Source organism: Pinus tabuliformis, chromosome J (assembly GCF_031772625.1).
Source record: "Pinus tabuliformis cultivar Carrire ecotype Pingquan chromosome J, CPIR1, whole genome shotgun sequence".
Classification (NCBI taxonomy): domain Eukaryota; kingdom Viridiplantae; phylum Streptophyta; class Pinopsida; order Pinales; family Pinaceae; genus Pinus; species Pinus tabuliformis.
In genome coordinates, this window is record NC_142295.1 from 389,923,269 (window position 1) to 389,935,337 (window position 12,069).

At 33.2% G+C, this 12,069-nt stretch overlaps 1 protein-coding gene across 2 annotated transcripts; it reads right to left on the reverse strand.

Annotated features, from left to right (window-relative positions):
• Nucleotides 1–1,116: 1,116 nt before the first annotated feature.
• Nucleotides 1,117–8,622, reverse strand: LOC149227416 (BTB/POZ domain-containing protein At5g48130-like). Of its 2 annotated transcripts, none has more exons than XM_089375497.1 (4): nucleotides 7,814–8,622; nucleotides 6,713–6,782; nucleotides 5,376–6,617; nucleotides 1,117–2,156 (listed from the first exon to the last, which is right to left on the reverse strand). In XM_089375497.1, the coding sequence occupies exons 1-4, from the start codon at nucleotides 8,071–8,073 to the stop codon at nucleotides 1,257–1,259; spliced, it is 2,472 nt and encodes an 823-aa protein (XP_089231623.1). In that variant the 5' UTR covers nucleotides 8,074–8,622; the 3' UTR covers nucleotides 1,117–1,256. The 2 variants fall into 2 exon arrangements, with proteins under 2 accessions (XP_089231623.1, XP_089231624.1); XM_089375498.1 differs by lacking the exon at nucleotides 7,814–8,622 and adding an exon at nucleotides 6,890–7,065.
• Nucleotides 8,623–12,069: the final 3,447 nt, after the last annotated feature.

Consider the following 12,069-nt stretch of genomic DNA (forward strand, 5'->3'; position numbering starts at 1 on the left):
ATGTCCAAATTGGGTTTCTAAGTTAACCAATGCAATCTGGAACTTTGATTATGAAATGTCCAATTGGGTTTCTAGGCTAACCAATGCGAGCTGGATGTAGCTCCATCAATGTAAAAGGCGACTTGATATGAAGTTTTGACAGTTAGGCAGTGTTGATCTCATTATTCATTTTGTCTCTAGCTTGATGATATATTCAAGTTGGTTTTTTTTGCCTCATTCAGTCATTTATATGAAGATGTTATTTGTAACTTCTATTCTCTGCACATTCTGAAGTTATTTATGAGCCTTGCAGGATGAGCTTTTTATTGGTTTATCTGGTTTTTGTCATCAACTTCGTCTGCCAGAAAACATTACACAGTTGTTGTAAACATTCAAAATCAATTTTGAAATTCTGGCTCTTTTTATCAATTCTGCAATCATAAATTTGTTGATTCTAGATCACGCTGACATAGTCAAAATTCCGCAACCAAACTTGAGCCGTAAAAGTGAAAATTCAGAAATTTTATGGCTTTTCATGCTCAGCCAGGGGAACACTAAGAACTACGCACAGTCGTCATAAATGCCTGTTTTGGAGTTGTGATATATGGTGCTCGTTTGGAGCTTTGTAGTGTTAAAATACCAAATTTATCGGATAAGTTTTGCTTTCATCTACAGGCAAAGAAAATGTTATGATTACTTGCTTCTGAAATTTGAAGTAACAGAAAAACACAGATAGAATGATTTACTTTTGCATCACAATTTTAACAATATTTTATCTGGTTGCGTTTAGAGTAATTGCCCAATTCAGTATGGATGTCTAATTCAGTAGGGAAGAGATGTGGTAATACAAACATAAATATTTGGTCTCTAATAAAAATAAAATTAATAATTTATTGTTGGCTATAAAATTAATAATCTATTGTTGGTTGTTTTTGGGTTGCAGATTTTGATAACCTTGTTGGCTGTTTTTGGGTTGCAGATTTTGATAACCCAAGGTTTTGGCAATAATATTTGTCCTGATAAAACTTAAATTAGTTTGAAAAAATCCATTATAGAATGTAAGTGTACCAATTTAAATCTAAATCTGATTAATAAAGTACTTCATCGTATCTGGACAACCATTTTTAAATCTAGATCTGGTTAATATAGTACTTCATTGTATATGGATAACAATTTTTGATGTGAATTATGTAGAACAATTTTTCATATGAAACTGTTTATTATTTCAAAATAAGATTGCCCTGTGACAGTAAACTTCAAAAAGAAACAATGCAATTCTAGGAAATACTGCGGCTTCTTTCATGGCTTCTTCTCCCAGTCATGGATTTATCTCTAGCAACATCGATCTCACTATGGCTTGAGCTAACAGAAACAGGTGGTATTGAATGACTCTGTCTACTGCGTCTGATTTGTTGATCTAGGGAGGTTGAATCTAACTCCAATGCAGAACTTTGGTCTTCATCCCTTATTTGCCAATCTGAAGCCCATTTTGATTTTCCTGAAGCGTTTTGATTCTCAGTGGGTTTGAGGTTAGAAGATCTTCTGGAACCGCCGAGGCTCAGTTTTTGTAGTGATTTGATGAGCCTCTGAGCTATGCCACCACCTCCACAGCCTTTGGTAACCGAATGTAATCTCTTAAAATCGGAGTTCTCCCTTAATTTATCAGAGAGCTCATCTTCTGCAGTCACACTGTCACTATTATTTTCTTTTTCTCTGATGCTACCATTGATTTTTTTCCTCATGCATGCCATCTCTTCTTCAAGGTTTCTAAGTCTAGAATTTGTTTCATCCATGTCAGACTTCAAATTGGATGCTTGGCCAATGACTGAATTCTGTTTCAGTAGAAAGCCCAGAGAAGAATCTCGGCCCTCATGCTTTCTGCTTTCACTTTTGCTTAATGGGTGTGGCATATCATGTGCAGATGGTTTCTTGTTGTTGCTGACGTTTTTCTCTAGTGTGAGAGCCCTAGTGCTACTGCTTCTTGGCGGCAGCCTGGTGATCTGAGAAGTGGGTGTACGGTTTGCCTGCAGCTGATGTATGTACATGGCCTGCACTATCATTCGCAGTGGCATGAAGTCGTTCTGGACTGCATGAAAGCAAGTCTCCTGTGATAGCTTCTGGCAGTTGAGGGTTTTGCAAATGTCCAATCTCTCTGCATTTGATGTCTGTGGATGGTTCTGCATTTTGAAACAAGAAATTAGTTTAATCTTTATAATCGGAAAGGATAGAGATTGAAAACAAAATAATTAGTTTTAATCTTTATAATTCAGAATGGACTAAATTTGAAAATAAAGAATAGTAAGAAATTAATTGATCAGCATTATTTCAGAGAAATAGAAATTAATTCAAAGATAATAGATTTTGTAAATATTTTAAATCTCACTAATAAAAACAAATTCAAAAAAGATGTGCACTGTGCAGCAAATAGGTAAGGCTTCAATGAGCACTGTGTATTGGCTATCTATGAGCAGTGTATTGGCGAGCAGATATGTGTATTGGCTAGCAGATAGGTAAGACTTTATAGCTTTTCCCATAATAAAGAGAATATTTAGAATAAATTCCACCTTTTTATTAGGGTAGGAATTTTAAATCTGAAACACTCATCAATTTAGAATAAATCCCATCCCTTGTCACTAGATTAAATCCCATCCCTTGTCACTAGATTAGAGTAAGAATTTTAAATCTGAAACGTTATTAATTTAGAATAATTTTTTTTTTTTCACTCAAGTTCCTTAAATTTTACAGTTTCATGAATTTTGATCATTGGTTTTGTAATTTAGTGTTCATTTTGATTATTTTACTTTGATGATTTTGACAAAGTTTTAAACTTAAAATACCCATCAAATTTTTACTATTTTGCTGGTTTTGATCATTGGTTTCTGCAGTTACAGCAGTAACCATTTTAATTATTTTATTTTGATCATTTTAACCCAAAAAAAATATTGACAAACATATTAAAAAAATTGACTAACGGGTAAATCACCACCTACGATGAACCATTTAGGGTGAAATTCCATCCCTGCTTCCCACCCAAAGTTAGAAAAGAATAAAGATAATTAAATCCAACCCACAGGCAACCACAGAAGCCACCCCAGCAAACGTAACGTCTGCCATATATAACATGCAATATTCCACTAATTGTTTGCTCATTTAATATGAGCTGTTCTGTCATGCACATTCTTGACAGGAATCCTTAATGTAGCTTGTAGTAATGCATTGGAAGAAAACAAATGAATCGTTTTCCAAAACATGGCCTGCAATCAGAGCAGGTGTTGACAGAGACAGTGCCAGTGCCAGTGGGCAGATGGTATAGAATCAGTGGAAACTGGCAATCCAATAAATAAATCTAGCTGGCTTGTTACTAGCCCTACTTTGTGCATCTATTTTTGAATTCTCTTACATCTTACAGTATTACGTTCTGAATGTTTTAAAGGAAACTGACAGAGACTTCTGGACGTTTTTAACTGACAGTCTTTATGGTTAAAGGTTTGGATTTTTCCTGTTTGAAATTTGGTCATATAATTTTATTTTAATTTTTTTAATATTATAAATTGTATTTTAAATATATAAATAAATTTAATATTTGTGTAAATATAATAAATTTCATAATTTAAATATATATTTTTAACAAATTTAAGGTATTACAGATAGATTGATATTGTTTTTTTATTTGATTTAATTTTAATAAAAATAATTAAAAAAAATTGATATAACTGATTTTGAAGATTTAAGCGAATAAAGTGATAAAATTCTAAACTAACCAGGGAAAGAGATTGAAAAAAATTTGAGAAAATAGAAGGTCCCTGTGGATATTAGTTCAGAAAGATTTAAATATTTTTAAATAATAGTTTTCTAAATTACAAATTAATTTTACAAATCACAAATATACTAATAAATTTAAATAAAACACACAAATATAAATTAATAAAAATAAAAATAATATATATATATATATATGGGGATAGTTTAATTGATTGAATTCTAGTAGTGAAGTATTTTTCCAAAAAGTCACGGAGTCAAATCTCCTCTTACTAATAAATCCCTACCATAATTATATTCTACCCATGAATATAGTAACATTATATATAATAAACTAAAATTAATTTAAATTATCAAATTACATAAATAAATTACCCAAATACTTTGCACTTTCCAATATTGGCCATAAAAATTCATGACAACTTGATTTTAGGTTTCAAATTGATCCAGAAACTCTGAAACACTTTGACATCCGGTTGCATGGAATAAAGCAAAATTATGAAATTTCGCTTTTCCAAATTCAAACGAAAAAGAAAGAGACCTTCTTTCGATCCTCACCCAGCTTTATCCAGCCTTCCACAAAGAGTCTGCAAAATCTACAGATGGGCCATAAAGTATAAAAACCCATCATTGTCATAATGTACCCAGGGCAGGCCCTACTCATCATACTCACATGGCTGTAACCAGCAATGCTCAAAGCATGAATACACAAACTAACCAACGGTATTGACAGTATCAACACTCGAAAGTACTATAAGAACACACAAACACAGAGCTGGAGCAGGAGCAGGAGCAGTGTAATTATTAAAGGGGTTTTTTGCCTTTTTGGTGGCCATATAATTTTGTGTTAAATTATGAATTGAAATGGTTTAAAATGTGTTTGTGAGTCTATAAATGGATTCAGAGTTTTGGAAAATTTCTAGGTCTCTAAGACAAAATAGAAAAAAAGTGATTGATCCAGAAAACATTTTATTCATACGTCCAGTCGATGGAAGGTGAAAGAAAACCAAAAATTCTTGCCAGATTTCTGAGCAAACAGCAAAAAAGGTCTAACATTTACACTACTGGCATGGACACAGGAATAGCACAAGAGAAAATTAAGGAAATGTATCAGTGAACTCCAGTTGCGCTACTACTGTAATATAATAAACAGAGTCATAGGCTCATAGCACGAAAGATATTAAGGAAATGTATCAGTGAAGTCCAGTTGTGCTACTACTGTAATATAATATAAATTCCTCTAGGCCTTCTTCATATCCTGGATCAATTAGCCTATCATCAAGTTCTTCATCTGTGTAGATCTTAAAACCTTCTTAGTTGCATAATCCCAGCTTAATTGCTCTGCAGGGGTTTTAATACCTCTAGTTGGCTCATTGGAATGGCCATGAAGCAGACTGGCAGCCTGCAAGAAGGTGCAGGATTGTAGAGAGACAGAACAATGATGGACCTGCAAATGCTTCCTTTAATGGAGGCGTGATTCGAGGGAGAGGGCACAAAAACACACACTTCTACTGCACTACTACAGTCAGTGATGTCAAGTTGCATTACTACTGTTTAACATAATATGAAAATATCAACTATGTGGTATGTATATTTACTAAAAGAAGAGCAATAGCTAAAAGTTTAATTAGGCCAACCTTGAGGTATGTGTGAATTGCTTTGTAGAGCTGATCATGAGCAGGCCTACTGAAGGATGGCAGAGTTTCCACGAAATCCAAGAATTTAGTTGGGGAAATCCATGGACAGGCTGCAATTTCTGTAAGATATTCGTCCCAAATTTTGGAAACATTGCATACAGTGGGGTTGCTGCTCGAGGAACTGCGAGAACTGGCGTTCCCTTCACTGTAAAGGGTACTGTAATCAGAATCATCCCCCACATCCGTTTGCAGAGACATAAACAGAGAAACTATATGTTGCATGCTGTCCACCTCGGGCGAAGTATCCACAACATAAATTTCTTCTTCACATGGGGTCTCAGAATTGCTTCTATAACCATCATAAACTGTCTCCCTATCATCACCATTGTCATTCTTCTTCATCAATGGTAGTAAAAAATCTGCAAGCCTAGCCTGATCGAGCTGGCCTGCAATTCTGATTTCGAGCCTGAACCTGCACTCTTTTCCCACATTCCATGCAAAGGCACAGCGAAGTAGCCCAAACAGAAAGCTAACTGGCACTGTGTCTTCTTTCTCCACGGGAAGCAGCCTAATGATAGATTCTAGTACATTTTTCATTTCAGAGTCCTTGCCCTTCATGTGACCGTGGAGTTTAATCACGTCATAAACCCACCTATCAACGTACAGAACCAGAGCTCGGCCGATGAATCCCTCATAATTCCCCTGCCTCCTGATGGACTCCATTATCTGGCGAAAGTAATCGATTGGGAGCGTTAACAGGTCTTCGATCAGCCAGTCTTTCTCATAATTCTCCATGTGACGACCCCCATCAAACCCAAGCTCCATGGGTGTCAAAGGAATCGATGTGGACCCCTGCTTCTCGTTCATGATTTCGGAGCAGGCCAACAGCGCCAGCGCCTCAACACAGGCGCTAACGATTTCTAGCTCCCGGGCTATGGGATGAAGCTCCTCGCAGCTCCGGAGAGCTTCAATGGTATCGTCCCAGTTTTTTAGTATAACGTCCTGGAAATACAGTTGACTTCTTCTGTAGAGATTCCCTCTGTATTGCTCCTCCGTCATTTCAAAGAACTCTGAAGCACATCGTATGGCAGCAACGGTGGACGGTCCCATGAGGATGGTAGAGCCGTAGCAATAAGCTGCTATTAGCTCAAAAATCCTAGCCCCGCCAGGAGGGTTCAAATAAATCTCTTTGGCATCCATGAGCTCCCTTTTGAAATACCCGCTTCTGGACACCAAAGGGAACTGCCAGCACAAAAAAACACAAGTATTTGCATGCATTGGTACTGAGATTAGAAAAATCCTTCAGAATTTAAGGAGACCAGGACTGGTTTGTATACCTTATGAAGCTCAAAACTGCAACCTAAGATGTGAATTGTAACACTGGTTGGAAAACCAGTAGCCTTGTACCTGTGGATACCAGATTATGTCTCATTTTCAGTTTCACGGCATTCATGGCATCTCAGAATGAAAAGCACGTCTTTGTATCATTAAATAGTGAAATTTACAAACCATACACATCTTTTGCAGATCTTTCAATCTGGATGCAAGATAGAATATGCTGTGCATGGCCATATCCAAAATCTACTGGTCTAAGCAACAACCATCTGATCCATGACATCCAAGATACTGATGGTTATCCTATTTTGAACTTGAAGGCTATTTGTTTTTAAGTCAGTGTTGGCATGGCAAAGAAAGGCTCGGTCATCAGCAACTTGGCAAAATGGGGAAAATATCAGTGAAATTAAATATTTTGAATTTTCTTGGCTCTAACTTTAGACTTTGAAAAATTAAATAAATATAAACTTGGACTTGAAAATTCAAACAAACTTTAATTAAAAACTATAAATAAACTATTAGAAACTGGAAATGTTTACAACCGTCCTCGAAATTAGGACAATAACTAATTTTACGTAGTGAGTGATGCAGCTGGAACTACCTGCCATGACCAGACAATGCCATGCAGGGCTTCATGTTTTTGAGTACTTCTCATTCCATCAGAAACTTATCAGGAAATAGTAAATACTATGTACAAAACCAGGTAAGTATAATTTGAACCTAAAAAGTTAGACATTGCACAAATTTGGAACTGTAAATTTGTTGAGAAATTAGACCATTTGAAAATCTCAAAGCCAAATCAGAAAAAACTAAACCAAGACTTCAAAATCTTGTCAAACTTGAACTTGAACAACATGAAAAACTTGATATCACAAAATTCAAGAAAACAGAAAAAATAAACAGTGTAGACTTGAACCTGGAAGACCAAAATATCATAAACTTGAATCTGAAAAACTCTCATGAACTCAACCTGAAATTTTCTTTAGAAAATAAAAATAAAAATCGAAAAGAAATCTGATATATCTACAACACTGCCCCAAATTGCCAGGCATGTTACTCCACTTAAATTCTACATACTGATTGATGCAGCTGGGACAGCTTACCATGAGCAGACACTGCGATGCAGGGCTCCATGGTTTTGAGTACTTGTCATACCATCAGAAACATGATCTGGACTGTTATACTCTCCATTTTCAAAAACAATCCAGGAGCTCCTATCTCGTGGGATGCATGAATCTTTATATTCAAGTCTTCTTGAATTGCTCGTGTTAATTTCTGGGGAGGACTGATAAAGCTCTTCCTGTTCTTCATAAATGGTATCTACAACTCCAAGCCCATGTACTCCACCTGACCTCATTGTCATCTCTGCCCAGTAACACCTTGGCACTCCCTTCTGTGGTTGAATTGAACTGAGAAAAATCTATGCATCTACCTGAATCTCCCCAAGCAGATGAAATCCTGATGGTGGCAAATGGCTACATGAAACACATCAAAAGTTGGTCTTCGGTGTCCTGTGCACAACTCAGTACTGTTATGTCACAGGTAACTCTCAAACCAGGACTGACATGGGAGCCTTCAACTTGAAGCTTCCAATAGAAGAACATGTTGCAGCTGGTACAGTACTTATGACTGGCTATTCCCCACAGAGCTCCCATGCTCATGCTGCGTACTGGTCATCAAATAAGAAGCCATTCTGGGATCTTTTCTGTCATAGACTGATGAGAGGACAAGACTGACTGGGTTTGTTTTTTATATCTAGAATGGCTGTCATGCATGCAAGCAGCACGGCCATTGGATTCACGTTTTTCTTGGGATTTAGTCCAGCGAAAGTAGAATATTGAATACCATCATAAAGTGGTTCACATAATTACAAAACTTGGGACCGTACTATTTAAGTCCATGGACTTGAATTTCCGATGGTGCACAGACTTCCTGTAACTGTAACGTACAGGGTTAACCCAAATGACAATTGTGCTAATCAGGGTCCCTTTATTTGGATTTATCTTGCTATAGTTATCATAATATATCAAAACTTTTGGATGCTAAATTTCTACTTAATTAAACTTCTAAAATTGAAATTAAATTTCAAAAAATACCAAATCATCCCATTATCTTTCTAAAAATTTACAAAAAAAACTTCTTTTAGGTCGATCATGAGGCTCTGGTTTTTGTCATTGGATGTCTGCATCTAAAGCCCATGATTTAAGATCCATAGGCTGAGTAAAGTGACTTAAATGGTAATGGTAGGCTTGCATCATCCATCAAAGATTTCAAAATTTAAAGAATTCTCACCTGCGACAAGCAGAAAGGACAAATATCAGAGAAAGGACAAGTCTTGAAGTGTTTTTTCTCCTGGTTATTAATAGAGTATTTTGGTTTGCAGATTCCCTGTCACGTTAAAAACTATCTTAATATACCATCATCGGTGTTTTGCGACCGGGAATATGTAATGGGGAGCAGTGTGATGTAAGTTATTCTGAAAATGAAGGGTGTGAATTGGTGTGAATTGTTTGACCATGAAGGGTGTGAATTGGTGTGAATTGTTTGACTGAGAAACGAGAGTAATGGTAAAAACAAAAACAGAGTAATTTTTAAATTTCTATAATAGTACAATTTATTTATTAAAAATATTTAGTGATTTATATATAATAATTTAAGTAATTTATATATGAAAAAGTAGATTATTAGTGTGGTTAATATTTGATTTTATATATATATAGTTAAAATTAAATATTATAAAAAGTGATTTATATATAATAATTTAAGTAATTTATATATGAAAAAATAGATTATTAGTGTGGTTAAACTATATATATATATAATTAAATATTATAAAAAATTAGTTAATTTTATTCAAATAATTTCTCATATATATTGGTTATGGAATTTTGAATTGATGGTGAATTGGTATATTGTTAAGATATTTTAATAAATTATCTATTCAAATTCAGGTAAGTAAAAGCTCAAAAATAAATATTAAGAATATTTTTTTAGGCTAATTTTTTTTTATTAAAGATTTATAACTATGTTTAATTAACTAAAAATTAATATAAATTAATTATCCAAACTCAAAATCATTTTTTGTTATTTAAAAAAAATGAAAATAAAATATACATATATATCTATATATTTTTTTGAAAAAAGAAATATATAAATATATAATTGACATATTATTAATTTTTTTTAAATATTAAAATTAAATAAATATTCAAACACCCAAAGGTCAAAGTTCTTATATTAATAGAAGAGTGATTAGTGTTGGTATAAAGGATTGCATGATGTTTAAAGAATTTATACAAAATTGTTAATATCAATTTATTTTACTATAAATAATTTATTCATTAAATAAATAGTTGAAAAAAGAGTGGTGTAGTTTTTTGTTTTTTGTAACTAGGTTGAGTATAATTTGGGGTTAGATCGTATGAACTCTGGTTAAGTTTGGATGCTTTTTGGGATAGTTTAATTTCCTCAAAAGTAATTTCCATCTTCAATCCCTTTCCATGAAATCTAATGAACCTAAAAACTAAGAGAGACTAACGAACTAATCTATAACTTATAAATTAAAAAGAGTGATGCAATTATTTTACAATGTTTAAATTTTGAAGTGATATATTTTATTTAGCGTGAACTTCATTTTCAAAGAGTCATTACAAGTTTAACTTATTTCGTAGAATAAGGTAATGAAGGTACTATAATTAATTAATTTTAAATAAACAATTTTCTTAATATAATACTTTTCCCTTTTATTAATATATAATATATCTTATTTAAAATGAAAATAATGTAGATATTAAAGGTAATGATTAAAAATTTATATCATATATATATATATATATATATATATATATATAAAATAAGTAATAATTTAAATCAGTTAATAAAAAATGATATAACTTAAGATCAATGTAATTTGTTAATCATTAACACTTTACAACTTAATAAACAATAACATTGTTGAAAAAACCAATCTAATAAACAATCATATTATTGAAAAAACCAAAGTAACTATATTTGTTGACATAAAGAAGTTTCATATTAGAGAAGAATGACAATAACAACTACATTATGAAAATGGTCTCTATCATTAAGGAGTGATCCTAATCCATTAAATGCATGCTCATAATCAACCTAGATCATCCTCCATCCAACATTGTCTCCCTTAGACTCTCTACACTACTCCATTTGGAGATCATAAAGACATGTTAAGAAACCTTTTAGTCTAAATGAATCAACCTAGATCATCCTACATCCAACATTGTCTCCCTCACACTCTCTACACTACTCCATTTGGAGATCATAAAGACATGTTAAGAAACCTTTTAGTCTAAATGACATCAATAACATTGGGTAGGGGCTACCTTCTATGTCACTCTCAATGCTCACAAATAGGACAACCAATTGTGTGTGAAGGGTGTTTGTTAATAGATCTTTAATACCAAGTTAAGCTTAATGGAGAATGAACAAAAAAAATCCAGCTTCCTACTCATGATACAAGTAACCTTAGCCCAAAATTTTAATAATTTACACATATGCATCACCTTCATATTCACCTTTGCTATAGCTTGCACCTATATCTACAAGTCACGTTGGGCATGGATTAAAGAGACATTATTCTAGGTAGACAAATTATAATTTCACACATTTTTAAACTAGAAATATTCATTTGTGTTTTCAAATATGATATAAGATATCAATTCTTATCTTCTTCCATGTTGTGTTGAACTCAATAAACCAAGGAAGTCCATCTCCTAAAAGAGTTGCATTTGAAGAGATACGAGAGGAAACAAAACCAATTACAAAACCTAGAATTCTAATATCAAGCTAACTTGGCAAAGTTAGAGATATCTAATAGATAACCTTTTGTTTTTCCACACACCCACTTTTATGTGCCTTCTATGCATGCCAACATTCTCCCTTTACATGTACATCCATCACTGTTGTATTTTTAGTGTTCTTACATATCTAAACATTCTCTTTGTGACTACATATGAGCATACATTTAGATGATCCTACATCACAAAAACTCAACATGTGGAAAAAAAAAAAAAATCTATAAAAATCTTAAATTTTTTCATTTAAAGATGTAAAAGACTACATTCGGTATAATGCAAAAGTAAAGAATTTTAATTTTGGAATCTTAATTTGTATTAATATAACTAAGTGTATCATATGATTTTACATTGAAATTATTATTATGACATGAAATTATGAATCAATCTAAGAAATTTTCTCATCACAATGTCAATTTTAAAATGATATCTATGTTATAATACTTAAATGATAATATATATCAACAATCCACTAAATTCCTTCCTACCTCCCCCCATTTTGTGGTTTGTTCTAATTAAATAAATTCATT